The sequence below is a fragment of the Cordyceps militaris genome (assembly GCF_000225605.1).
Source record: "Cordyceps militaris CM01 unplaced genomic scaffold CCM_S00004, whole genome shotgun sequence".
Taxonomy (NCBI): Eukaryota; Fungi; Ascomycota; class Sordariomycetes; order Hypocreales; family Cordycipitaceae; genus Cordyceps; species Cordyceps militaris.
The window spans coordinates 2,406,306-2,432,971 of record NW_006271972.1 but is presented as its reverse complement, the minus strand read 5'-3'; the positions used below and the strand labels follow the sequence as shown (position 1 = coordinate 2,432,971).

General features: G+C 53.8%; 7 protein-coding genes across 7 annotated transcripts; 4 read left to right on the top strand and 3 right to left on the bottom strand.

The window, feature by feature from the left end:
* Positions 1-2,312: 2,312 nt before the first annotated feature.
* On the bottom strand, positions 2,313-3,241 carry CCM_05774 (Basic-leucine zipper (bZIP) transcription factor; the record flags this gene model as incomplete). Its single annotated transcript, XM_006670918.1, has 3 exons — positions 2,313-3,062; positions 3,181-3,188; positions 3,229-3,241. The coding sequence occupies 3 exons, from the start codon at positions 3,239-3,241 to the stop codon at positions 2,313-2,315; spliced, it is 771 nt and encodes a 256-aa protein (XP_006670981.1).
* Positions 3,242-3,783: 542 nt separating this feature from the next.
* CCM_05773 (uncharacterized protein) lies at positions 3,784-5,603 on the top strand (the record flags this gene model as incomplete). The annotated part of the gene is made up of 3 exons (XM_006670917.1): positions 3,784-3,837; positions 4,390-4,594; positions 4,648-5,603. The coding sequence occupies 3 exons, from the start codon at positions 3,784-3,786 to the stop codon at positions 5,601-5,603; spliced, it is 1,215 nt and encodes a 404-aa protein (XP_006670980.1).
* A 951-nt stretch (positions 5,604-6,554) lies between these two features.
* On the bottom strand, positions 6,555-10,118 carry CCM_05772 (cell division control protein Cdc25, putative; the record flags this gene model as incomplete). Its single annotated transcript, XM_006670916.1, has 3 exons — positions 6,555-7,064; positions 7,112-9,424; positions 9,471-10,118. 3 exons carry the CDS (start codon positions 10,116-10,118, stop codon positions 6,555-6,557), a joined length of 3,471 nt encoding a protein of 1,156 aa, XP_006670979.1.
* A 3,009-nt stretch (positions 10,119-13,127) lies between these two features.
* Positions 13,128-13,690, bottom strand: CCM_05771 (uncharacterized protein; the record flags this gene model as incomplete). Its single annotated transcript, XM_006670915.1, has 3 exons — positions 13,128-13,329; positions 13,495-13,586; positions 13,628-13,690. 3 exons carry the CDS (start codon positions 13,688-13,690, stop codon positions 13,128-13,130), a joined length of 357 nt encoding a protein of 118 aa, XP_006670978.1.
* A 4,201-nt stretch (positions 13,691-17,891) lies between these two features.
* CCM_05770 (C2H2 finger domain protein, putative) lies at positions 17,892-20,491 on the top strand (the record flags this gene model as incomplete). Its single annotated transcript, XM_006670914.1, has 2 exons — positions 17,892-18,042; positions 18,222-20,491. 2 exons carry the CDS (start codon positions 17,892-17,894, stop codon positions 20,489-20,491), a joined length of 2,421 nt encoding a protein of 806 aa, XP_006670977.1.
* A 1,230-nt stretch (positions 20,492-21,721) lies between these two features.
* Positions 21,722-22,881, top strand: CCM_05769 (Concanavalin A-like lectin/glucanase; the record flags this gene model as incomplete). Its single annotated transcript, XM_006670913.1, has 2 exons — positions 21,722-22,186; positions 22,252-22,881. 2 exons carry the CDS (start codon positions 21,722-21,724, stop codon positions 22,879-22,881), a joined length of 1,095 nt encoding a protein of 364 aa, XP_006670976.1.
* Positions 22,882-23,686: 805 nt separating this feature from the next.
* Positions 23,687-24,817, top strand: CCM_05768 (glucan endo-1,3-beta-glucosidase precursor, putative; the record flags this gene model as incomplete). The annotated part of the gene is made up of 1 exon (XM_006670912.1): positions 23,687-24,817. One exon carries the CDS (start codon positions 23,687-23,689, stop codon positions 24,815-24,817), a length of 1,131 nt encoding a protein of 376 aa, XP_006670975.1.
* Positions 24,818-26,666: the final 1,849 nt, after the last annotated feature.

Below are 26,666 nucleotides of genomic sequence, written 5' to 3'. Positions count from 1 at the left end.
AAGTGTACACGTCGGCAGCGCGTTCTTTGGTGCACTTTAAATTGTCGGACGCGCTCGACAACTATTATGGGTCTTATTAAAAAGACAGGTCTACTTGGCAACTCAAACTTGCAAAAACCAGGCCGTAATAAATTTGAGAATTTTGACTTCTGGATTTTTATTTATGCACATGCTTAAAATTAATGCTTAGGCCTATCGCCTACGCCGCGGACATGGCCTATAATTCAGTCTTCCCTACACTACCACACTATCGCTTACAATTTAGAGTGACAAAGTCGCTGCTGGCCCGGTCGCCTTGCTTGATATTTGCCTGACAAATAAAATAATCAAGAGTGCCTGCTACGCCCGCATATGTAATCACTCGAACTTTGAGGGTGACCTCGCCCTTGTCGAACCAGAATAGGCCCGGCATTCTGACTTGGTTCACGCCCAGTTGGAGAGCTGGCCGCGTCAGTACGCGGTGGGCAAATGATATGAATCAGCGTCCGCTGCAAAAACTTACTCTTTGCGTCCGTGACGGTCAATACCTGGCCCATTTCATTGTCTGGGCTGTTGAGGTCGTTGGGCAGCTCGCCCCAGATGTAAGCGACCTCGCCGCTGCTCATGGCGCTCTGCACATGGACAAAGGCGGCAAACGACTCGCCCTTGCGGATGGCCGTGGGCACCTTGATATCCACAAGAGTGGCCTGAGTAAAGGCGGCCAGCAGAGCCGCCGGGAGGATGTGGGAGAAACGCATGGCAGGTAAAGAACTGGAGCGTGATGTGGGTAGATGCGTCGAGATGGAACCGCGTGCACTTTATATATGCTGAACATCGAGGCTATTGTAAGCTGTGGATGTATTATGGCAGGCTGACCTCCATAATAAATGGATGAAATATTGCTATACGTGGTGACATTATGAAAATACGGGATGCTGCATCAGCACCGACCGCCCCTGCCTAACTGTTGTCATTGGTGGCACACAGTACAAGGGGGGACGGACTTTGAGGTACAAAATTCGAGCACCTAGTCGGGGATTTTTGTTCTTCGTAAAAAAAAGTTCCCATGACGCATCGGCCAAAGTGATTATGTCGCCGTGTGGTGGCTGTGGTCTACCTCGTGGCGCTTGGTCGCACTCTTTGAGAGGCAAAGAGTAACTATTCCTGTCTTCCCATGATTGGCTTCTGGATGCATCGACACGTTCAAATTGGGTAATCACTCGGACACAGAATACAATATCTCATCAGGCTTTTGCTCTTATTCAACCTCTCTCGAGAAAGCTACGTCACTGGTGCACGCACACACGGCGCAGCGGCGTCATCCTCCCCGTCAAGTCCATGCAGTGATACTCGGTGGCGACCCTCTTTCGTCTCTTTCCCGCATCGAAATTGCTTGACGCATCAGCGCCGGCTCCGTCGCCCTCGACAGGATACATGCAGTGAGGTGGCGCGGAGGCGCGACGGCGAGGCAGAGTCGCACGTATTGGCAGGCTGCGAGTCACGCTCCGCCTCCATTTCATATCCCAGCTTGCGCTTGGCAGAATCAGTGCACTCCGCATCGATTCCGTCGCAGAATGTCCCAAGGGAGTATCCCGTCCAGCCTCGCGAGACGATGCAATGGTTGGCTTGCTTCTGAGCATGGCCACACCAGCCGACTCCGTCCGCCGCCCGGTGCAGTGCTCGGCACGCCTACCACATCAATCGCCTGGAAAGTCGGCTTCCGGGCTTCAGGAGACAATACAGTCTCTCGCTAGGCGCAAAGAGAAACCAAGGGAAGCTCTTTGCCGGCCGTCCGTAAGGAAATACAGTCTTTTTCGTCGTCGACCACACCACTCTCCAGGATAGGCGTCGGTCCTCATCCATCTTGCGTGAGAGTAGACGCTTTCGGTAATGTATTTGGGAGGATCTGGAAGGACTTTTAGGAATTTCTGCAGGCGGAAGAGCTTGTTGTGTAAGGGCTCACACAAGATCGGACGTCACGGCGCTGCGATTGTCAGTGCTGCATGCTCGGAGCTGTCCCAGCGTAACTCACTTCTTCTACAAGCAGAAAAGCCATGGACATCGCTACGGACATGAAGACCGTGCTTCATGGCTTATTTTTGAAGCCTAGAGCGTACAGTTAGATGGCTCGCAGCCTAGTTTCAGGTCCGCGATCCTATAGGAGACGATCCGTGCGAGGCTGCGAGCTACCGTTTGAGAAACCAATCGGCACGGAATAATAAGGCAATTTAATTCGATGAGAGACCTCCTTTAAAGAAACAAGAAAAGAAAATACACATCCCGCCAAACAATCCTCCAAAGAGATGAATCCACACGAGACAGAGCGGCCAACTTTAACTTTCGTCCGTCAATCCAGAACCAGGGTTTATCAGTTTCAACATGTCCCGCAAGGCGGCCGTCTCGGCCTCCTGTTTGGCCAGTTGGATGCGCAGCTCGTCGCGCTCGCGCCGGACGTCGGTGACCTCGCCCTCGAGCTCCGCGATGCGGTCGAGCTTCTTCTGGCGGTACTTTTGCGCGGCGACCTTGTTGCGCTGCCGCTTGAGGAGCATCTCCGGGTCGACATGCTTGCGGCGCGAGACACTGGTGAGCCGCGGGTAGGACGAGGCGGCAGGCGTCGGGTGCGCGCTGGCCCCGTCGCCGCTGCTCGTCGTCGTCGTCGGGGTGTTGCTGTCAAAGACGCCGAAGCCGGACCAGTCGCCCGGGGTTGGCATCGTGGGCGCAAGCGCAGGCGCCCTCACAGGTAGCTCCGGCACGACGGCGAGGGTGGTGAGGGCAGCTGTCGCTGCGGCCGTGGTGAAGGCGCATTGCAGCTCATCATCAGCAACGGCCCAGTCCAGGTCGGCGTCTAAAAAGGCATTGTCCGGCGACCACCACACGGGGTCCTGCTGCAGGTTTGCGAACTGTTCTGGGAGGAAGAAGGATTCACAGGCTCCGCCGGCGTCGGCGTCGTCTCCCCAGGCAGAGCAAGAATGAATCCCGGCATGCCGTTTAGAGGAGGATGAGCTGGCGGGAGCTGCAGGCACTTGCGGCGGCTGCTGATCCCATGGTCTCAGGTTGTGGTTGGCCTCTTGCGCGAGGCCAGGCTGCGGCTAAACAAGGGGGTAGAAAAGGACACTTGGGGTGATGAGGAGAGGAAAGGGATCTGAATATCTGAAGGGGACGAGCAGGGCTTTAAACGTCCCCGTTTACACTGCGGGATACGCGTAGCGCTGAGACGGAGGTTGATCCGCGGAGCCTGATCGCCCAAACAGGTATGGACCATTATATCCCGGCCGTGTAATTGGCCAACTCCATCTCTGCGATGAGTCACAGTTGAACAAAATATGCAAGCTTTGTGCATGACCTTGAATAATAATAATTCAACAGCTTTCTGCACAGAGGGCACGTTTTCGCACCAGCAGCGTGATGAGGTCTGGGAGTTGTGGTTGTCTTTTACCATATAATATGCCAATTAATAATTTAGCGAGCCAACATGTCACAATAAGGAAGCGGTCACTGTTGTTTGGCGTAGAACCACGGCAAGAGTAAAAAAGAACCCGAGAAAAAAAGAAAAAAAAAGAAAAAAAAAGCAAAGCAAACAAAGCAGACACTCTTTAAAAGCAGCATCTCTTGTAACCTGCAGTCTTGCTTTGTCCGGTGCCTCATCCATCAACACAACCCCACCCGAAAGTGTATGACGTCGGCGCCGTTATTATTACCGAAGCATCGACAACTAAAGAATGAATGAACAAGCAACCGCATAAAACGCCACTTTTGAGCAATCACCCACAACATCACCGATACTGATTCGCTTTCCCTTTCACCATGTCGCGCCAATTGCACAAGCTTGACAGGGAGCCAAGACATAGCGGGCTCGTCGTGTCTCATCTTCATCTCATCTACACATCTCGGCTACTTATTACTTGGCAAGGCGATGGCCGAAGTGCCAAAAACTCTACTCGGCCAGCAAATCGGTACCACCCGCCATCGACAACTACTTACGCCATCATGACGTGAACCGTCGTCCAGCGCCATCAGCTGAGACAAGCTTCAGCAACCACCAACGAAGTCTAGCCCACACGTTCAACAAAACCGGTTTCCCAAAGCCACGCCGGCAAACCATATCCTTCGTCTTTGCCATCTCCTCGCCCTTTTCCAACCAACTATTCCCGCTAACGCATGCAGCCGTGAGTCTGACCATGCCGCGCACATCCGTTTCTGCAGTTTGTCTTACGCCACTACGTCAGAGACCGCAAGCTCACCATCCTGTCAATCCCGCCACCCCGTAGTTTGACCAGTATTAATAGACATCAGCACTCGTACAATTAAAACCCTTCTCAAAACGAGCCCTTCTCAATCCATTATATAAATACCCCGTAATCTAAATTACATCGACTTACCCGCCAAACCGCTCTACATACATCAAGACAGGGTCCCCTCGCCTACCAATTGGCCTTTACACAACTACCGCGTCTTGTGTCTTTCTCCATCTTCCAATTCCCCATCATGGACACCATTTCTCAGTTGGCTACCACGGCCACCAAGTATGCCTTTGGCGACTCCACCACCCAAGAGCCCATCTCCGGCTCCCAGGGCGACGTCACCAAGGGTGAGCCCTACGACGCCGGCAATCTAGGTACGCACACCTATATCCCAACATACAAACAACCCGCTGACAAAAAAACCCAGATCCTGAAGAGCAGCAGCGCCTCGGCCAGGGCCTCAGCGCCGCCGAGTCCCGCAGCAGCCCCGACGGCGTCTCCAAGAGCCAAAACACCGGCCCCATCACCACGGCCACCAACACCACAAACAACGCCGGCTTCACCAACTCCCAGCACGACATGTCCGCGCCCGGCCGAAACACTGCCCACGAGGACATTTCCAGCGCCGGCGGCATCACCACCGCCACGAACCGCACCACCGCTAGTGGCTTCACCTCACCCGGCCAGGATATGGGCGGCAATGCCCGCAGCAGCACGTCCAACTTGGACAGCACCCGTAACACCTCTGGCTTCGATAGCAGTAGCAGCAACCGGGCCACGTCCAACTTGGACAGCACCCGCAGAACCTCTGGCCTCGACAGCAACAACAGCAACCGGGGCACGTCCGACCTAAACACCCCCAGCGACAACCTAGCCAGCCAGGACCTCCGCCGCGCCGACGACGCCTCCTCCGCCAACATTGACAGCAAGAGCAAGCCCTCCGAGAAGCCCTCCGCCGGCGGCGATGCCGACGAGCCATCGGCAGACGTATCCGGCCCCGGACCGCGGGACCTCTCCACCGTAGCCCGCGAGCACGGCGGCGACGCCGGCACCCACGGCACCGAGACGGCCGCCTCCTCCAGAAAGCCCGGCGCCGGCAGCGACCTGCCCGCGGACCAGAGCCAGGAACAGGGCACCGGTGAAAAGTACGTCAAGTCGAGCGGGCTGCAGGCCGACGGCGGCGACTTTGACGCGGCCAACCCCGGCGCCGGCCGCGAAGCGGACCGCCTCATGGAGCAAAAGGGCATCATCAGCACGTCGACCGCTGGCAAGGACAAGGAGGCCGCGGCGGACCAGCATCACAAGGCGCCCAGCAGCGGTAGTGACGGCAAGGAGAAGCACGGCCTCGTGGACAAGATCAAGGAGAAGTTGCATAAGCACTAAGCGTCCGCGACGTGAGATGGATGACGAGACTTAACATGAAGACATCCGGGGCGGGGCGGGTGTTTGACTCGCCTAATAATGGGAATTGGATGAGTACCTGGAACGATTATGACCTTTTAAACACAATGAATTGTATGTTTCTGTTACTTTCTCTCAAATAAACTCACAATTGTCCAAAGTCTTGCAAATGTTAGTCAAAACGCCGCCCTTGAGCAACCAAATGTTACATGCGCTTGAAGAGAAGAACCCATTTCGATACGCCAGCAAACCTCCCGAGGTCAAAGCGAAAACATCTGACAAGTCTCCTCCAAATTCCAATACAGCCGTCATTGGACACAATTCAAAGTATGCGAGGGCAAGGACAGACAGAGACAGGAAATGGTTCGATAACACGGATAAAAATAAACAACGAATTTGGGCCTCCCACTTGTTTCCTACACATGATCCTCTTATATTGACACGGAACCAACAGGCCTTCTCTCCCGTAATGTCCGTCCCCGGCTCCCCCACAAAAACCGCGCAGACCTCATCCACACTGTCCACATCAGCGCAGGGGGATGCATCGTTATACCAATGAGAAGGCGTTGCATCCAGCTCTCTGATGCAACCTTCTTTTCCTCGTCCGTCCGGGGTTGCCGTCGAACCGTCACTGGTTCGTCGTTTATCGGTCCGGGGGACGTTAGTACACAAGATTTCTCCTCGTCCAAAAAAAAGAGTTGTTCAAAAACACGTCGTTGAAAATAAAAGACGTCGCTCAGGGTCGTTTCGGGTCGTAAATAAACGCGCGTACGTATGATAAATCTATCCTCCTCAAGAAACCGGACCAAGTCATGAGTCTCATAGGAATCCAGACTCAGCCAGCACTCTATCCACGCAACAAATAGTCAGCAAAAGAACAAAACTCCTTTGGTTTCCGTATATTGCCTCTTTCTTCTTCCTCCTTCAGAAATCCTAGATGAGTGGTCTTACGAACCTCACGATTTTTTCTTCCTCGCGCTCGCGCGGCTCGATCTGCAGGCTCTTGTCGTACATTTCGTGCACGTCGCCCGCCGCCTGCATGTTGCTGATGATGTAGTCTTGCAGCTCCGGTACTGGCTGTAGGGAGTATCCCACATTTTGGTACTGCTGAATGTCGCGAATCACCTCGGCCGTCTTGGCACGCTTCGCAAAGTTGATCAGATTCGTCTTTTTGATGATTGATGGAATGCCATCCTCGATAAAAGTCAAATCGGTCAGGTACACGCCGAAGAATGGAATGCAAGGAGGGTTCGCCGCGTGCAGCGCCTCGCGGTACTCGCCAAAGTTCTTCGTGCTCGCCATCAGCTTGCGCATCGTTTCCAGCACCGCGTGCGTGCGCTGCGGTACTTGGTCCCACGTTCGTTTGAGGCGCGCAATCGGTGCCGTGCCGAGCGCTGAGATGATTGACGTAAGCGTAGAAAAGTTGTTCAGTGTCCGGCATTTCTGAAAGATGTTAGCTTGCTCGCATATACTTGAATGAGCGCACTTACATCGGCGACGGAGACAAAGTGCTTAATCACAGTGACTCGCTTCTTGACGTCCGCTTGCGCCAAAATCATTTCGGCCACCCAATTGGTCATTTGATTCGAGTGCAGAATCAGTGCTTTGACGTTCGGTGCAGGCTCAGGCTCACCTTCGCCAACCTTCTTCTGCCACGTTTTGTTGAGACACTCGGTCGCCTTGATCTTGCCGTAAAGTCTCGATTCAATGATGGTCAACTGACGAGCAAACTCAGTCACATCGACGTCAGCGAATTTCAACTTCTTCATGTTCTTGGGCATGATCGGTGACGGTGTGCTCTGGTTCAGGGTCTGAACCATACGCCTGGCGTTTACGTCTGTACCATTGAGTCTTTGGTTGAGCATAGCCATCAGCGGCCCCGAACCTGGAGTTTCTGTCGATTTAACTGTATCTCTAGCAAAGTCGTATACGTCTCGGATCAATTGTTTAGACTCGTCGTTGTACTCTTCCATCCAGAAGCTGTCAAACCAGCTCTTGAGGATATTGACTACACGAAATCGAATGAGTTTCTGCTTTCTGTCGCGCCAAGTCTCAAAATCCGGTTGTGAGAGTCCTTCAGGTGGCTGAATGGCGAATCGCTTGACTAATAACTCAAACAGTTCTCGTGCCGACGTAAAAGATTTGTATGTGAGGAGAAAGGTGTTGTTAAAGGATGAATCTAGCTTGTCGTGCCGCGTGAGCTGCTCGACAAGCGCCAGTAGAGAGCCGCCCCGGACGGCGGGCTGAACAGACTTTGTATCCCACGAAACATCGTTTTCGTGGTCGAGGCGCAAAAAGTCTGGAGTGTCGTCGGCCTGCATGGCTTGAGGAGAAGGATCTTCTCCGAAAATCTTTTTGACCTTGGAATAATCCCCCTTTCGTAGGGCACCAGGCGGCGGCTCGCCCTCGCTGAAAGATTGGGCCGTCATAAGTGCAGGTCGAACAGGCACGATCTTGGACTCATTTCGTTGGTGTGGACGCTCAAATGGCATGGACTCGCCACGCTGCAGCGGTGGGGGGGGTATTGGATCCCGCGACCGCGATTCCTGCTTCTTGGGCGGTTGGAGCTGCAGGTTGGCCTGGACTTGCTCCGACAGTAGCTGTAACGAGTAGCCAACGTGGGCCGAGTTAGTCTCGAGCGCTCTGGCACATGATTTCACATATTCAAGCCTGTTTCCCAGCGCTTCCCCCCGAATCTCGGACCATTCGTCGGCCAAGGGACCAGCGACAGCCTGGCAGGCTAATAGCAAGTCTGCAATGTTGTCATACAAACTTTGCTTAGAAGTGCCAAACTCGGACAACTGGGGTGTCTGGAAGCTGTCGCCCAGGGGGGACAAGTCGGCAGACTCCACAGTATAAATCCAGGGTCGGAACGTATCAATGACCTTGCCCCCTGCCAGGCAAATATTGTTGCCGATGACCTCGTGTCGATATGGAGTGACGATGTTCTCAGGCGCAATAAGCGTCTTGTCGAGCTCGCGCAGGCTTGTTAATAGCATGCGCTTGAGATCATCCAGCCGCTCAAGCAATCTACCATCAAGAGCCGATGTCGGCTCAACAGCACCTTCGTCGTCCTCGAGGAAATTTGACGTTATAGGGTCGCGAGGTCCAAGACCGTTGTTTTGCCAGCTTCCACCCGCAGTACTCCCAATCACAAAACCAGGAAAAAGTCTTGGAATCTCTTCGCCGCGCTGCTGTCGCGCTACCTCGACGTAGCTAAATACGCCAAGAAGAACTCCGTCCGCTTCCTGGAGACACTTTTGGACCGATTCGGCATTTGGCCAGTCTGCAGCGGCAATATGCGACGAGATGACGAGCTTGGAGAACTTGGACATCATATCGCGGAAGTGAGGGTAGAGCGCCTTGTTTGTGGAAATGATGGACGGCTGCCCAGAGTGGTTGTCAGTGGTGCCGGAGCCAGCAGCGAGCAGCAGTCGCAGGTGGTCTGAAATGTCTTCGGCCCGTGCTACATATTCCGAGCGGTTGTTTGCGGTGATGGCGTCTCGGTAACGGTCAATCGCACGCTTCATGTTGGAGACCAGCAAACTCCAGCTGAGCGCGGGTGTCGACCCATCATCGAAAAACGATCGCGGAACGGTTGTCGTGGTGGGCAGGTTGTATGTTGTGCTAGTAAAGGAAGTGGCAGAGGCGATATTCGGCGGTTGAAGGGGGCCATTTGAGAAGCCATTGGCAGCGCTGTCGTTTCTTCTTCTCCGATTTGGCGAAGTGCCGTTGATGGAGTCCATGGAGGTGGACGGTGAGAGGGCGCCGAGGGCCCCGCTCAACGGGATTCGTTGACGGTTCTATTGCGATTAGCGGGCGCAAAGCATAATGGGCAAGAGTACATACCGGCCGCCGCGATGCAAATATGCCGTCGCCCTCAGCTTCTGAAGCTGATGTTGTTGAGTCGTCGTCTTCATCCTGGTTGAGACCCCTGGCCATCATCTCGGCAGGGGGTCGCGTCTTGTCGGGCATGGACGCGTTCATGCGATCTCTGGGCCCAGTTTCATTGATTGAGCCGGGAGATTCTAGCGGCAACTCCATGCTGCGATCGCCCGTCATCATGTTGTAGTAAAACAGTCGGCCGTCGGGGGTGGCCTGAGGGATCCAAAAGTCGGCTCTCGACTTGTCGCCGACGTCTGTCCCCTCGAGCGGCAAGGCACCAGGCGCGTCGCCTTCGGATTCATAGTCTTGTTGTTCGAAGCTCTCGTCGTAGACGTCAGCATCTTCGCGCTGCTCGTCGCCGTGGTCGAGACGGCCGTTCTGGTTCTGGTCGACGAGGTCCTCGGGGCCGGTAATGATCTGACAGTAGTTGCTAGGGAACCAACCGCGGACACCGTTGATGACACCATCCCACCAGCCACTTTCAAGCTGGGTGATGACTTGAATGACGTCTCCTTCGTGGAAACTCAAGCTAGTTCTGTCGTCGGCTTCGTAGTCGTACAGGGCACGGACATACATTATGCCAGGCGGCGTGGCGCCAACAGAGCCGTCCATGATGCCGAGGGCTGGTGTTTATCGGTAGTTGGCGTGTGAAATATTTGTATCACTTGATGTTGACGAGTAACAACGCGTCCACAAACGCGGGGACAATGAAAGAGAAACGGTGGCCGTTGGGGGTTTGAAGGAGGTTATCGCAGATGGAGCCGCACGGCAGCTCTCGTGCCCGCTGCGGATTTTATTGAGGTACAAGGTGAAGACGAGATGCCCATGTCATTGTCGCGAGAGCATGCAGGCGAGAAGCGGTTGGTCGAGAGCGTGCGTGGTTGCAGCGAGGCTGTAGAGAGTTGATCCGGAGAGGAGGAGTGTGTGCCCCTCTTGGTCAATATTTGGCTGGCGTTTTTCGCGCAGGCGTGGCTCGAGCGGGCAAGATGGCAAATGCGGACGCTAAAATTCGAGGCCAAATTCGATGAAACGAGGGCGCGCGATGGTTGAGTACCAATGAATGGCGAGGAAATATGAAAAGATCGCAAGTTGGAGGGGGCTGAGTGTTTCCTGAGGCCGGGAGAGGGGTGGTGGCCGTGCGACTTGGTTTGGCTGGACTTTGACTCCTGCTACAACGACTCTTGCGTAGGTAGGTAGGTTGGTAGGTTTGTACCTACCAAGTACCTTAGTACTAAGGTATGGCTGACAACGGTCGGCGTGAGTGTTGGCGGTGTGTTGTGGGGAGGGGCTTCAGTACCTAAGGAGAGGAGGGGGTTCGCTAGCAGGGTTTTTCCTTTCGCGGGGACGGACGAGGAACGAGTAGATGGGGAAAGGAAAACGCAACGTCGAGGGTTGATGGCCGATCTATGAGGGCCTCGGGTCTATGAATGATTTGGGGGGTTGGTGCAGCTGGCTTTGTTAAATTTGGGGTGCTTCTCTCGTTGCAAATGATGAGGTGTCGATGCCGCGGCAAGACAGAATGACTGATTGAGTCGTGGCCTGGTGAGACAGGTACAAGTACAACCATGGTCGTGGCAAGTTGTTCAGTGTCAGTGGTATCTTATACTAACTAACGTTAGAGCGACCGACCAGCAGTTGGACCCCGACCTACACACTGAGAACTACCTACCTCATACCTACCTAGGTAGTATGTACCGACCATTTACTAAATTACATATTCTCCATCTCGGCACATCTGCCATCAACGTTACAATGCATCTTCTACAAGCCACATTCTAGACTGACTGGTAATATTGAGCTCAGACGGGCCACCTGTAAATCCATCACTGCCGTCTCCTGCATGGTGGCAGCGGTTCGGCATCACAACCGTCGTTCCCGTTCCCGCATCATCAATAACCTTGTGCAGCGCATCAGACATGCGCACATATGCAGACTACATACCTACCTAGCCACTGCATTACCACATCTTACTGATACACTCGCCGCCTCTCACCCTACACCTGTGTGGCCTTGTTACTCTCTACTATTATGTACTCCAATCAGTCGTGCCTGTTTCCACGCTGGGCTGCAGACTGCAGTACACATGATTCTCGATGCGCGCCAGTTCGTCCAGAGCAAAGTTCGGGCAGTGCGACGGTCGGGCTCCTCTGTTTGCCTTGGGCGCATTCGGTATTCGAGTAGGAGGCAGTGTAGCAGCAGCACAGGCCCTCAAAGCATCAGCACCCAAACCCAACTCCAACTAGTAGTTACCGTGCCCGCATCACAAGTAGTCTTTATTACCGTTATGTGTTAGTTAGTTCAATGGGAATGGCTTGCTGGTCACGGTTCCTCCGCAGTTCGCGGCACGTGTTTCTCATGCATTGCGGTCCGCTCGCATCCCAAATGGTCAACCGAGGCGGCGTTGGACCGACCCCCAAGCCCAAGCGGCCCGATATGACATCGCGCGGCGATCTTCTTGTCTTTTTTTGGTTTCTTTTTTTCAAAGTAGTTTATACGTACTTCTTTGCAATGAGTTTCTAGTCCGAAACAGCCATACACGGCACAAGAATAGAAAGCAAGAATTGAAAGACAGACGGAGACAAGTCTCGCCAAGGGAATTGCAACAGAGGGTCAAACGCAAAGTTATTAGTCGGCGATGCGCTCTGACAGTCAGATTTTGCAAGCGAGCGACTCATATGCAAAGAAGAAACGACGCAAATCCCTGTGCCTGTGCCCCTTGCACCCGTTGATAGACAAGATCAACCAAGCGCAAAAAACTTTGAAAACGCCATAGTTACAGCACAGGCATAGCCACGTTTTTCACCATCATGTTAGCCTTTACCCTTGTTCACACTTCACTATAACGCCTACTTGCTCACATCATCAAACTTTCCCGTTCATTCGTCAACCCAATAGTCTTTTTTTTTGTATTAAGTTGTATCTAGGCTCTGTGTCTTACAATCTTCTAATCTCACACCATGACCAGCCAATGACAATGCCAGATGGACCACGCAAATACGTGACAAGAGCAAGCATCTTGTTGAAGAAGAAAAACCTAAGTTAGTTACGCAGGTTTCCAGGGCCAAGAAAGGCGGCGTTGTTTTCTCAATCAATACAAAGGGGGGGAACTAGGCAAGATCCGGCGTTTCGTCGCTCAAAGTGCCGTCATTCTCTCTCTGGCTGCGAATTCAAGAAAAGGAAAAAGCATGATGAGTCAAATTACCGAAATGGATATGAAAGCTTTAGCTTTCGACTTTTCTAGATGACCTTGACTCTGGATCACCCCATTTGAGACCGCCAGTCTCATCGCGGCAACCGGCTTTTTGCAACACCATCGCAGCAGCCCATCGCGAGAAAACGAAGACCGAAAAACAGGACCCGTGGGGCGGCGGCGCAATCCTTGAACCCCGACAGCTCTAAAAACTAACCTGCCAACTAGCTGCTCGGAAGGCTCCCGCGGTATCCGCTAGATTCATGCTCCCCGGTTGTCGTTGTGGGAAGGGTGTATTTGTAGGAATACATCGAGAACCTCTGTCCAAATTTGCTCTGCCCTCGAAGAGCAGGCCCGTGATGCTGCCAGAATCCTGATTATTTGGTCCCGAATGAAGTCACAAAAGTGGGAGCACACGGTGATTACCGATTTTACGGTGGCGCAATATGCAACATGCTCCAAAAGCTCGCTCTGCGCTGTTGTTTGCCCCTTGCTCGCGCCTCATCATTTAACCCACCACAGTCCTCGGTACCGTTGTTGGCTACCGGAAGTCGGAAGAGGGCTTCGATTTTGACAAAGATCACGGATGCTCTGTTGCATTGTGCTGACCGCCTCCAGAGGCGTTGAGAGCGCCTTGTCGATGCAAACATGTAGTTACATAGGGTAACTAACAGCTGGAGCTATTCATCCTTATATTATTACCGTCCAGGGGAGCCCACTCTCCGCTCCGGTGGGGATGACGCCTCGTGTCTTTTCTCCTTGACTAGCATCAAAGAAGCATTTGCAGCAACAGCTTACAAAGGGCCACCACCCAAAAGACTTGCTTGGTCGCCCAGCCAGCCGGGTACGCCGCACGAAAAACCACCGCTTCCCGACCCCACCGCCCTGGGCTGAATCCATCCAACCATCGCCAGGCTGAGGGTGTACATACATACGTGTTGTACCAGTACTGTACGGACAAACTTGCTGCACTGTCCTTTGGGCACGTTGGCATGGTGGGCGAATGATGCATGCGTTGGCAATTCGAGGTCTCGTGATGCATCGTCCGGCGACTATGCGCATGCGGGCAGTTGTGGACGAGTGCTTGCGTGTACGTGTCGTGCCTGGGGAATTCAACCGCGATTTCGGGCTTTGCGGCCTGTCCGTGACAACTGACGAGTGTCTCGGCAGCAGCTTGGGTCACCGAGAATTGCTCAGGAGCGAAGAAATGGGGGTGGGGTGTGTGCGCCTTGTCGCGTCCAAAATGTGTGTGCTCATGAATTTCGCGATTGTCGCTCGATAGTTACCGCTTGCGTGGACGCGGAAGCCTCGGGGTTTGGGATAGCTCACCGCATGGCCGTTATTAATAATACAGAGGACGAAACTAAGTAATGGGCCGCTTGCCCGCCTCTTGAACGCGTCCAGGTCCATCCCGGATAATTGAGGCGCGCGTGGCGGAGCCGCGAGATGTTCCTCAGAGGTCGTGTGTGCGATCGGCCTATGGAATACTTTCACTCGCAAAGTTAAAGTGATGTCAATTTTTGGTTTGTGAAGTCATTGGATATGTTGCTTTTACTCACCTGCTTGTAAGTATAATTGCGCACTCGTGCGCGTTTCAACGACACCAGCGCGCTTGCGCTGTCAGCGCTTGTAGAGCTGACACCAGCAAGCCGGCAAGTAACGAAGTATTTCTTTCTCTGCATATTTCGAGAATGAAATTTGTAATTAAAAGCCAGGGGCAAACTTGGCGACTTCACAATGACGAAAATAGTATTTCGCAAGGAGAGGTCATGATGACTCGCACCAAGGCTCATTGTTCAAGGGACGGTCCGAGCATCTGGCTATGACATTAAGGAGGCTCGGCTGGATAATTTTAGTACAACTTTTATTCACAGTTTGCAGAATGATAATACATGACTGGTATCCCCCGCTAGTTGGGGAGGGTGTAATAATATGGAAAAGGAAAGCTGGCGGCCCCCCTTTGGCTGGCCGTCCCACTCGACCGTCCCTTCTGGGAATCCTGCGAAATTAGGTGCACGTTGTTACGGATACGGAGTACAGTATCTACCTAATAGCGGCGAGACCGTGTTACAGAAACCAGAATAGTGGCTGTCCGTGGTGGCACAAGCAGCGAGCCGTGTGAAACGCCTGCGGCGCGACTTCGTGGACGAACAGCTCTAGGACATTGGGTTAGGCCCTCTTTAGGGTATGTCAGCGGTTTGGATCCCGTCTTAGCCGATGGACCATCGTCAACACCGATGATAACTAGCAGGTGCGTCACGTTGTTGCTAAAAGTCCGGAGCTGTTGAGTCGCTCCTGCAAGAGCCCAGCAACGCAGCCCGAACCCGCCGTTCGGCCTTGATTCTTGACCGATTTTTGCTATTTTCCCAAGAAATGAAGCGGTCAACACGAAACCCGCTGCCAGATCACAGACGAGAATCCAGTGCTGTACCTACATACATTGCTTGGGCGGCCAGCTGGGCAAGCTTCAGAGGGCGCGGCGCTGGATACCGCTATAGAATGCCCCGCTGCCAGTGGATCTTATATGCACAGCGGCCGTGTCGACACCTGTCGAACCACTGAATTGGGGATTGGTACCGAATGTAACCGTGTGTACAAATCGTAGCGTGTAACGAGGTACGTAGGCAGTTATTACTAGGTATGTACAGTAACTAGTTACTGTCAGTGTCTTGGGAGACCATTTTCCATGGACCATGACGAGCTGGCCTTTCTGTTCCAGGGGGTTGCTTATTCGGCCCAGGCGCCGCCAGCATGCCGACGGGCAACCGCCCACCCACGAGGCCCTGCCGTGAAATTGACAGGAGCTTGCAAGGCGGTGACGAAGAATAACATGAAAAGCTTGATATGCTGCACGAAAGCCTCTAGCGAGATGCAAGCCGCAGACAGGGCACAGGGGTTGTTTTCTGGGTTACCGTGTTCTCTGCAGTGACCGCTGCACATCTTGACGATGGGCTTAGGCGAAAATCGTGATTTCGACATGATTCCACAAGAATGGTGCTGGGAATACGGACAGACGGTGTTTCCCCTTATTATTAGGTTGCTACTGATGCTGGCCGGAGAGGCCTGAGAGGGGTGATGGGTGTGATTAGCAGCACCAGCCACCTTCCCCCTCTTCCCCTCATCCCCTCCTCGTAATAATTTCTGGCCGCTTTTAGCCCAAGGCAAGAGACTGCTGTCGGCTGCCTAGAGAAGAGGTCAGCGGAAGCCAACAGAATTCGTACACATGCAGCAGACAGCGTAACTTAGCGGGCCAACGAAGTGAAGGGAGAGGCGGCGGCATTCAGAGAGGGGGGCGCTCGTACCACTGAGTTGAGAGGAGAAGGAGAGTAATAAAAACTGCGTAGTCATTCGATGCGCAGATGCCTGCTAGGCGGCGAGCTAGCATGCTACCCGAACTTGTGGTGTGGCGCCGACAATCACCACTCGCCAAGTTTGTCATGGACAGCGGGAAGAGGACGAGAGCGGACCACTGACAGACAGACAGATAGTTAGACTGACAGACTGGCAACTCGACAGCGAGAGCCCAAGAGGGAACGAGGGGAGGGGCCCACGGGGGAGGACAGCCCAGTCAGGAAAGCGCAGACCGGCCAGGTGTGAGTGGGGTATGGAGCCTCTTACTCCGTACTGGTACGGATACCCGTGGCACTGTCTTTTCCGTGCCAGAGTCGACACTCTTGCTTACCTATTGGCTTATTGGCACCTCACACACCAGGACGGGCCGGCGCCGCCCCCTCGTTTTTCGCCCGCTGACTGCCCCGCCCACATCCAGCGAGCCACAACTTCGCAGAAGTCTCTGCACAACGTCGACCAGTGCCCAAATTATCACTGTATTTCTGTACCAGGTTCCTGGCAGTACTAGGTACCTAGTACTCCTTATCCATGGTAATTGGCACCGAAATCTACCGTAGGACTCAATCCTCCTCCAACTTGTTCCTACGAGCGACACCTTCGCGACCCTTAAAGCACTTGAAAGAATGCGTGTGATAGAAACAAGCCCGGATAGATAGGTGGTCTAGATCAAAAGGTTATAAATAAATAAGAAAGATACGAAGAATAGTATATTCCTAATTGGCGATTTATCTTGGTCCCACGCGGTCCTCAGTCCACTGTACGGAGTATCAATTATTTCTGTTCGTTTTTTTTGCTGCGACGCTAGAGACAACATGTACCCCGACAAGTACACCCTGATGTGCTTCTGCGTGGCTCGCGCCAGGCCAGCAGTACCTCCTCTCAACGCGCATTTCGTCCGTCCGATGCGGAGCCTGCCATGTACTGCATGCCTGACAGGCCCCCGGTGGACCGCAAAACTGCCCAAGACAGGCCCCCGGTATGGAGGGGTAGGTACCTCCAGACGGACGCTCCGGTACCTAGGTACCTGTGCCTGTGCCACCCACACCAGATCGATCATCACAAACTGAACCAGCTTAGCAGGCCCGTCAGCGCACCATCATCCCTCCTTCAGCGGTCTCTGATTTCCGTTATTAGTGACCTTTTCCACCATCTCCCAGTGGCCTAACGGCACCACAGTAACTGTGGTGGCCCCCGCTCCTCATCCTCCCTCTCTCCGTGCTGTTGCCCCCTCGTCCTCCCTCTGTCTTTTTTTGCTGCGCGCGCCGCGATTCCCCCCGCCCGCTACCTCGTCTCTCGCCTTTTTTCCCAAGCCTCTTGGCCCCCCGCCTAGTCGCTGGCTTCCCCCCGTTTGTGTCTCCCCTCCCCCCCTCAAACTTGCTACTACTTCTCCTCTGCTGCTCCTCCATCTCCTCCATCCTCCCTCCCACCTCATCAACCAACTCAACTCATCACCACCGTATTTCGCATCCCTACGCGTTTGCCTCCTCGACCAGGCTTCCGCCTCTTCTTTCCTCAGAGGCCTTTTTGTCGCCTCACACCTCAGACCCCGAATATACCCAAATCACATAGCACTTCCATGACCAGAATATCTTCCTCCCAAATGACCAGTTCTACGATCCAGACCACCGTTGTCACACTTTAAACCCCACGGGAGCGCGCGCGCGAGCGAGGCTAGGAGTTGATAGCCCAACACGCATCCAGACGATATTCAACCATCGTTCTGCAAGTCCTCGAATTTTTCCAGCCCTCGCAGACAGTGTTTTCTTCGACAACCTCACACACTGCTGATTCCACCCTCACCACCAACACCTACTCGATACCGATTCCGACACGCATCGCCTACTATGCCTGGAGCAAGTGTTGGTGATTTGCCGCCCCAGGCGGCGTCAACATCGTCCCGAAAGACTTCTCTCGCGCCTGAACGCAAATATAAATGCCAGTTCTGCAACCGAGCCTTTAGCAGAAGTGAACACAGAAGTCGACACGAGCGATCACGTACGTCAATTCCATCTTGTTTTCTCCTGCCCGCATCAATCTACTGCTTCGATGGCGGGACGAGGTAATCTTTGCCAAAGAAACCCGCCGAAAATCCAGCCTCTCGTCATCAATCCAGCCATTATCGGACCAGTCAAAAATTTCTGTACCAAGTTTTGATGCTGACTTTTTCTCTCTAGATACCAAAGAACGTCCCTTCAAATGCATGAAGTGTAGAAGCACCTTTGTTCGCCGCGACTTGCTTCTTCGTCATGACCGCACTGTTCACGCCAAAGACGGCGGTGTTCCCCTACATAGTGATGGAAAGCGACGTGCTGGCCCCAAGACCCGTGGTATTGATGGCACCCCCAAGGCCTCCCTCGCAGCTCTCGATGCCTCCACCCTGGAACAGATGGAAAGTGGCCCCGACGGCATCTTTGATGTCGAAGCCGCCGCCATGCTTGTTGCCGACCTGCACCACAAGGCCACCGCCGCCATGCGTGGCGACGACTCTGCCTACGATGACAACCAGTCCATGTCGTACTCGCCTCGCACCTCCGCTGCTATGGAGCCCGCAGTCACGTACCCGTCTGGTGCCATTGCCTTGCCTCAAGTCCAGTGGGAAAACTTTATGTCACAGCCCGGTGCGGATTGCAAGGCTAGTCCCATCACGCCTAGTGTTGCCGGATCCTTCGATTCACAGCGCTCTTTTGCCAGCGCTGTGACTCTGCAGCCTCATTCCAACCACCTGCCTCCCATCGGCGGCCAAAATCCTCACGGTTTCGTCCCTGCTATTCAGTCCATGCTGAGATCTGCCTCCCATTCCGACGCTGGCACGCCCATGAGCCCTACCTTTGACTCGTCCCAAGCTGGCTTCAGGGCCCCTCAGTTTGCTGGTGCCGATGAGCGCAACACTCTCCTCGACATCATTCGGAGTCATGATCGCGAAAGCGCCATCCCCGAGGGCTTCCGCCTGCCTGGTCTTGGCTCACTGAACCGCTACCTCTCGACATACTTTGGTCTGTTCCACCACCACCTACCTTTGCTGCATCCTTCTTCGTTCAACCCCACCCAAGTTTCGCCTCCTTTACTCCTTGCCGTCCTGAGTATCGGAGCCCTCTACGCCTTTGACCAAGACCAAGCCTATATGCTACACATTGGCTCCAAGGTGCTCGTCAACCAGTTTCTGCAAAACAAGGAAAACTTCAGCTCTCGCAAGTGTCCGCTCTGGACCATGCAGAGTTCATTGTTGAACATGATCTTTGCTAGTTGGAGCGGTGATCCCAAGGGACTTGAATGGGCGTGCTCGATCAAGAGTCTGCTCGCCAACATGGTTTCCGGTAATCGCTATGAGCTCAAGCTGCGTCAAGAGGCCCGCGGCAATAGCAAACCCACGCGCGCTGAATGGGTCGAGGATGAAGGCTGTCGCCGCACGTACTACGCAGTCTACATCTTCTTCGGTCTCTTGACACTAACGTATAATCATACTCCTGCAATCGGCTTCAACGAGCTCGAAGATCTTCAACTGCCGTCTACTGAAGCTCTCTGGAACGCCCAAGCCAACGATGAGAGCGCTTGGGAAGATCATACCAAGGGTGCTCCTGCCCTAACGTTCCTCGAGGCCCACGATAATCTCTTCCAGGGCGAGACTTTGCAATACAGCGCCTTTGCCACTCGTGTCATGATCAACGCTTTGTTTTTGGAGGTTTGGTACCACAAGCGAAGCCCCGAAGCACTGCAGGACGTTGTCACCGAGTACAAGCTGCGTTTGGCCCTCGAAACCTGGGACAAGTCTCTGGAACGCTGCGAGCCTGAAGCCGTTAGCGTTCCCCTCAGCGCTCCTCACAAGAGTCATCCGTTGATATTCAACGCCAAGGCTATGTACAGAAACGCACGTGCTCGCCTCGAGGTCGACCTGAAAGCAGTCCAAGAAGCGCTTCGCTATCACGATCCTTATGAAGTTGGTGCTGCCATGTCTCACGCCCGCGATCGCGTAAAGCGATCGAGCGAGATGATCAAGGTTATCGAGGAATGCTACAGCTGCATCGAAACGGCCGTCCTGCAGGGCGTTCGATGGGTTGCCCGCACCTCACCCACAAATTGGAGCGTAGAGCATCCGTTGTGTGGGCTTGACCTCATGATCATTCTTTCGCTTTGGCTCTATCGTCTGGAACACGACGACGAGCAAGCGACGCCGGAAGAACTGGCGATGTACAACAAAGTAAGACAACTCTTTGTCAAGGACTTGGATGAGGCATACATGTCTCACCTCGGCTCAGTTGTCGCTCGCCTCTGGGGCTCCATGCTCGACGAAGTTGTCGTCTGGGGAATCACCCGTCTTATGGGGGAATCCTTCAAACTGCACTCCCAAGCGCTTGTCGGCTACGTCGACGATCGCGAAGCTGCTTCCTCAAACGTCTCGACTCCTTCGATGATCTCTCAAGGAGCGGACGAGGATAGCGTGTACTAAAATTGCGATGATTGAATGATTTTCCTTTTGTTTTCATTGAGGGTTTCGCCCCGTTTCCTTTTGCATATACCTCTGAGCTCTTTTCCTACTTTTCCTATCCGCCTTCGTCATCAGGCTAATCATTTCGGTTTCGGCGTCTACTTTTCGAACTTTCGACTGGGGATGGAGTCGGTCTGCTTACTCTTTGTCGTTTTTGTTGCCTTCATCTCCTTTCCTTGGAAATCCTTACTGGTCTCATCTCCGTTACTATTGTCGCGACGCCTGAGGCAGAGCAGGCAATACGTCGTTTGCTTAAATTGGACCTTTTCTTTTGTCAACAAGTTTTGATGGTTTCTTGGGGCACGTAATATTGTGGGACTACAGGTACACTGGACTACGAACGGGGAAGGTTTGAAATGATATACCGGAGCACGCAGAGGAAAATGGCATCCTGACTACTAATTTCTGCCGAGGCAGCAGACTGATTGGCTGGTCCATGATGGGAATGCCGACTAAATTCCTCTCTTGTTCTACTACCTGTTAGCTTTTGGTTTAGCCTTTTTCTTTTGGTTTTGCCAGCTGCCTGTTGCGTGCCAAATTGCGGCTATTTGCGTTTCTATTTGTGTTTTCATTTCCTTGATTACATTTTCGGCTCATTTGCTGCGCTTGCTTTTTACTGTCATATTACTCTCCTTGTGCAAGTTTGCTAGCATGCTCTGACGTTTTTTTTCTTTCTTTTCATTTTTCTGCTTTTGGATATTTCTCATCATCTTTCCTTTGCCCTGGTTGTGTCAACGGGCTTGAACAACGTGAGAGCCATGGAAGCTGCCTCAATATTGAGTCCTGCCTCTCCTGGCTCGATTCCTGTTGGAATCGACTGAGCCCGTTGCTCGTGTATAGATATTAGTACGTACTACATGAAATTCATAATTCCCGTCTCTGTCAAAATTGTTTCTTTTCGACTGTAATAGTGTGGGTGGTGCGGATAGCCACTCGCTCCTGTTGCGGAGGGGATGGTCCGTGTGTATGTGACACAGCAGCACATAAATGCAGGTCCGCACCTGCCTTTGTGCTGCGCGCTGCAGGAGAGTTGGGCTGGCGGTGGGATTGCAAGACGTTTCTTCTTCTCTTCATCTGCATTTTGCCTCGCGACAACACATGAGACGACTAACACGGTGTCTCGCGCATCACCATCAATCACCACCAATCACAATCCCATATTGACCGCACTGCAGGGTGCGAGAAGGAATAATGCGGCAGCGTCCTGGGAACGTCGGACTGCAAGTCTCAGTCGTTTTGTTTGTCCTTTTCTGGGCCTGCCGAGTATCGGCAACGGGATGCACGTGCGGCTACCAAGTCGGCGGCGCAACCGACGAAACCTGGCTCTTCACTGAGGCCATCGAAACGGATTTTACAAGGCTGAAAACCATCGCTGCTGCCAAGGACTGGCAGCGTCAAGAGTTCAATGTATCTGCAGAAGCTGGGCGCGGCAAATACTCCAAATTCTTCACGCCGAAAAATGTCGCTCTTGGCGTGGCAAACAAGGGCGACTCGGGGAAACAGGCGGGCGTGGAGCTGTCCGTTGGTGCCACAATCGTCGACGGTGCGGTTCCTGTTGCGGAGATGGATACTGCTCGTCACGATCTCCAATGGGGCTCTTTTAGAGCAGGCATAAAGATGACGTCTATAAGTGGCACATGTGCAGCCTTCTTCTGGGTATGTAACATCCTGATGCCACCCAAGTGGCTGCTTCGACGAATCTGACACCTGGTGACGACTAGTATTTCAACGACACGCAGGAGATTGACATGGAATTCCTGTCTATGGGATATCATCGGGAGAACAGCACATACCCTGTCAATCTTGTGATACAGTCCAGTGACTCGGCTGCCAGAGGCTATGATGCTAGCGGCACTCCGACATACAAGACTGTAGACCTCGGCTTCGATCCTTCAGCGGACTTTCACGAATACCGCTTCGACTACTTGCCAGGTAAAGTATATTTTTATGCAGACAGCAAGTTATTGGCACAGATGGAGGGCGCGCAGATGCCTGACAGCGCCGGGCATCTTATTCTCCAACACTGGAGCAACGGCAACGCAAAGTGGTCGGGAGGGCCGCCGAAAGAGGACGCTGCCATAGTTGTCAGCTACGTCAAGGCATACTTCAACTCGTCAGACGCCATGAGAGAGAGTGCTTGGAAGACTGGCTGCAATTCGTCGCGAGTTGACGCGTGTTTGGTCCTCAACGGGACCTCCGAGAATGCGACGGATGGTGGGCAGTTTCTCAACCCAAATCACACGCAGGAAAATGGCGATGAAGGTTTGACGGCTGCCAGAATGCCCAAATTGCCTAGCCTAGGCTCTGTACTAGTGCTGTTGATGTGGCTGGACTTGCTATGGGGTGATTAAACGTGCACGCGCTGTGGGAATGTCTCGCATGCGCGCAATGTGTGTGTGTCTGTTGAGACTTGCTAAGGTTAACACGAGGGAGACTAGGTAGCCTCGGGGAGTATGTATTCAAGGTAATGATGTGCTAATGCTAAAATTAATAGACCGAGTTGAAGATGAGATGGTGTGTGTCAGGTGATATGGGACGGATAGGCTGCGACGCTGTGATCATCTGATGCGACGTGACTTCATTCTGAAAGCGGCATCATTTCTATGAAACAGCAATAATGTGACTCGAGCAAGCTTCAGACGATGCCCCGCATAAGCTTTTCCGAGGGCGAGCAAGGCGAGCCAACGGAGACGAGATGACGGCTACAAGGGCGGAGCATGTGGATATGAGGCACGGGAGCGATCGACAATGATGAGGCTCCTCGAGTATCGCACGCAGGCGACAACTGTTCAGCTGGTCGCTCCTTCAGGGCACCAGAGAACACAACTGATGGGATAAATTTCCCGGGCTGTCGCTCCATGTTTCTATATAAAGCACGTGGATGCGGCCGAAGCTGTACGAAGTAGTCTTGATCCATCTCATCTCATCATACTTTGTACCAAACCCACATTCGTCCCCGCCAAGAGGACTTACATTGGGTGTTAGCTCTATCTCTCGAGATCAAGAACCAAGCCATCATTTATCGCGCATCCTATTCCATTCGCCGTATCCTGCCGCTTTTTCCGACCTCAAGACACGCATTCCTCCAGACACTGGATCGCGCGCGGCCTCAAAGCAAAACCAACCAACACGGTAGAGCAACACCACTCACTCACCATGTCCGGCACCTTGCAAGTTGTGGTGCGCAATAACACCAACACGAGTGCGCTGTACGCGCACATCACCGGCACCTCGGACGCCGGGCTCTTTATCCTGTCGTCCGACGGGCAGACGGCGTACCACCCGGCCAGCCCGACGCAGACGCTGTCGCCGCTCGGCGCCGACTGCGCCATCAATGTCGGCGGCACGGGGCAGACGCGGACGCTGACAATCCCCTACGTTTCTGGCGGCCGCATCTGGTTCTCCAAGGACAAGCCGCTCACGTTTTTCGTGAACCCGGGCCCCGCGCTCGTCGAGCCGTCGGCGCTCAACATGAGTGATGCCAACTACAACCTCGACTGGGGCTTTGCCGAGTTTACGTTTAACCGCAGCGAGCTCTACGTCAACGTGTCCTTTGTGGACTTTGTCAGTCTGCCCGTGTCGCTGCGCCTGGAGAATGCGAGCGGCAAGGTGACGAGCGTCGCGGGTATGCCCAGTGACGGCCTGGACAGGGTCTGCGCCGGGCTGACGGCGCAGGGCCAGCTGGACGGCGCCGGCTGGGACAAGCTCGTCGTGCGCTCGGCGGCCGGCCAGCTGCTCCGCGCGCTCAGCCCCAACTCGGGCGCCGTCATGGTGCCGGGCCTGCTACAGGGCTACTACGCCCAGTACGTCGACGCCGTGTGGGCCAAGTACGCGGCCGAGGACCTCACGGTCAACACGCAGTTCAAATGGGGCGACGCCAAGGGCCGCGTCAACGCGGCCGGGCTGCTCGACTTCGGCGGCGATGCCGGCCAGTTTGGCAAGCCCTCGGCGGTCGACATTTTCTCGTGCAACTCGGGCCCGTTTGCGCACTTCAGCGGCGTCACCGACGAGGCGCTCAACATTGGCGCGCGTCTCGCGGCCGCGCTCAACCGCTCGACGCTGCTCATCAACAGCAACCAGCCCGAGGGCGAGGACGTGGCCAAGTACTACCAAGACCCCATCACCAATCACTACGCGCGCATCTGCCACGCCACCTCGATCGAGGGTCGTGGCTACGCTTTCCCGTACGACGACGTCGGCGCGTCCAAGGGCGTGGACCAGTCAGGCTTTCTCAACGACCCCAATCCCAAGACGCTGACCATTGGCATCGGCGCGCCGCTTGAGTAGTGAGGGCAGGGAATATCGCTGCGTGATCCCGTCGTCTCTGACGTACAAAGAAGAAGAAACGGCACGCATGCGATGAGTGGGCCGGCATGCATGCTCCTATCCCTGGATGCTCAGGTTGCGACGATCGACCCGGAGCTGAACTCGGATGGGACGCACGACGTCAGCCGCAAGGCGCGGGCTCGGGATGTAGTCCGCTCATTTCTCATCCTGGATGCCTGTCGCTTCACCGTTGCCTTTTTCATCTGTTATTGCCGCTGATTTAGATTTCTCCCTTTTCTGGCAAGGCTGGTGGCTTGTTCTTGATATGGCCGATGTATGCCAACAATACCACTCCTTTTCTAGTATTTGTTTCCTTGTTTGCTGTTTCTTTCACAGAGGATATAGAAGTATATATAATAAATAGCTGTATATAGTGTATATGAACCCAACCCACGTCTCTCTTTACTCTGCATTTCATTTCTCCTTGTTTTTCCATGGGCCTCATGTAGTATGCATGTCAGCCCTACAGCCCATACATGCACTTGCAGAACGCCTCAAAATATTTCAGCCCGCAAGTTTTGCAATCTGCGAAGCGTCGGATTCGGGCCGTTCGCCCCCCTAGGCGGCGCACGCTGAGCAGCTTTGAGACTGTATACGACCAGGCAAAACGATTGATTGCCCGAACTTGGTTCAAAAAAAAAAATACACATCTGCGGGCTCAGCCGAGGCCAAACCGAATCAGAGCCTAGTCCGGAACAAGTCATTCATTCCTTGGGTAGGCATCAAGGGCTGAACCAGCCAAAAAGGTGATGCTGCGTATCGTAAAGGCGGTGGGATATCGGCCCGTGTCGCCCAGTAAGACAACGACTCTGAGCGCCGTGAAAGCGCCGTGGCACGCGACGAGGCTTGGTTTTGCCCAATGGAAAGGAGCGGTAAGCAATTTGAGAGGTGAATAACGCAAGAATCAGTGCGCGCTACCTTGGGATGGGTAGAAGGCCTGCGGCGGTGGCTACAAGATTTGATGTAACTAGCCGGTATGTCCATAAGAGATTCTCTCCAAGAACTGCGGTCCTATTTGTCTGATGCGCCGTTGTCTGAGTATCCTGATGAGTTCAAACTCTTTCGACGCGTCATAACTGTAAGGATCTCCTGCCAGTAGTTATGGCCCAACGACGGAGGGGAGACCGCAGACTGGAAAGGAGGGCAGTGCGGCTGCGCTTTCAGCTGTTGTATGCAAAAGTACAATTCGGGTATCGCACTGGCTCTCGGACGTGGCACGACGCGGAGTCTCTGTCTGGAGTCGTAAAACGGATCCGCCGGGGCCCGAGCCGGAGATGAAAATCTGCTAGGTAGGAAACCGGGGGGTCTTTGCGCCTCCTTTCGCGGTGGATTGGTCGCTTTCCTTCTTCCGGCAATAAAGCCCGCAGGCAGCAGCAAAGCACCTCTTTGTTCCTTATTAGCATGACTTAGTTATGTACTAGCGGACGTCGTAGTTTGTGATTGTAACGGACATGGCTGTCGGCAATGGCAGTGGGGAGACGAGCGAATTCCTAGGTAGTTAATGAGGAGAAGAGAACGCCATGACTTTGTTCTGTCCTCGGCGGCGATGGGTGAATCTTTGGGCCAGCATGTGCCATTCCGCCGCCACTCCAGCTCCATCATGTATCACTGCTTACGGCGATGCTGCCGCTATCAGCCTTAAGAAATGTCCAGTTTCAAAGCTTGAATGAACATATTGTAAGGCGACAGTAGCGTGGCATCCAGTTGCGTGAGGGAGAACGCGTGCGTCATTAGCGAGATAACTTGAGAGCTAACTAAATAAATGCGAAAGCTCTCTAGCCGATCGGACACGGCCGAGCGGGGTTGTGTT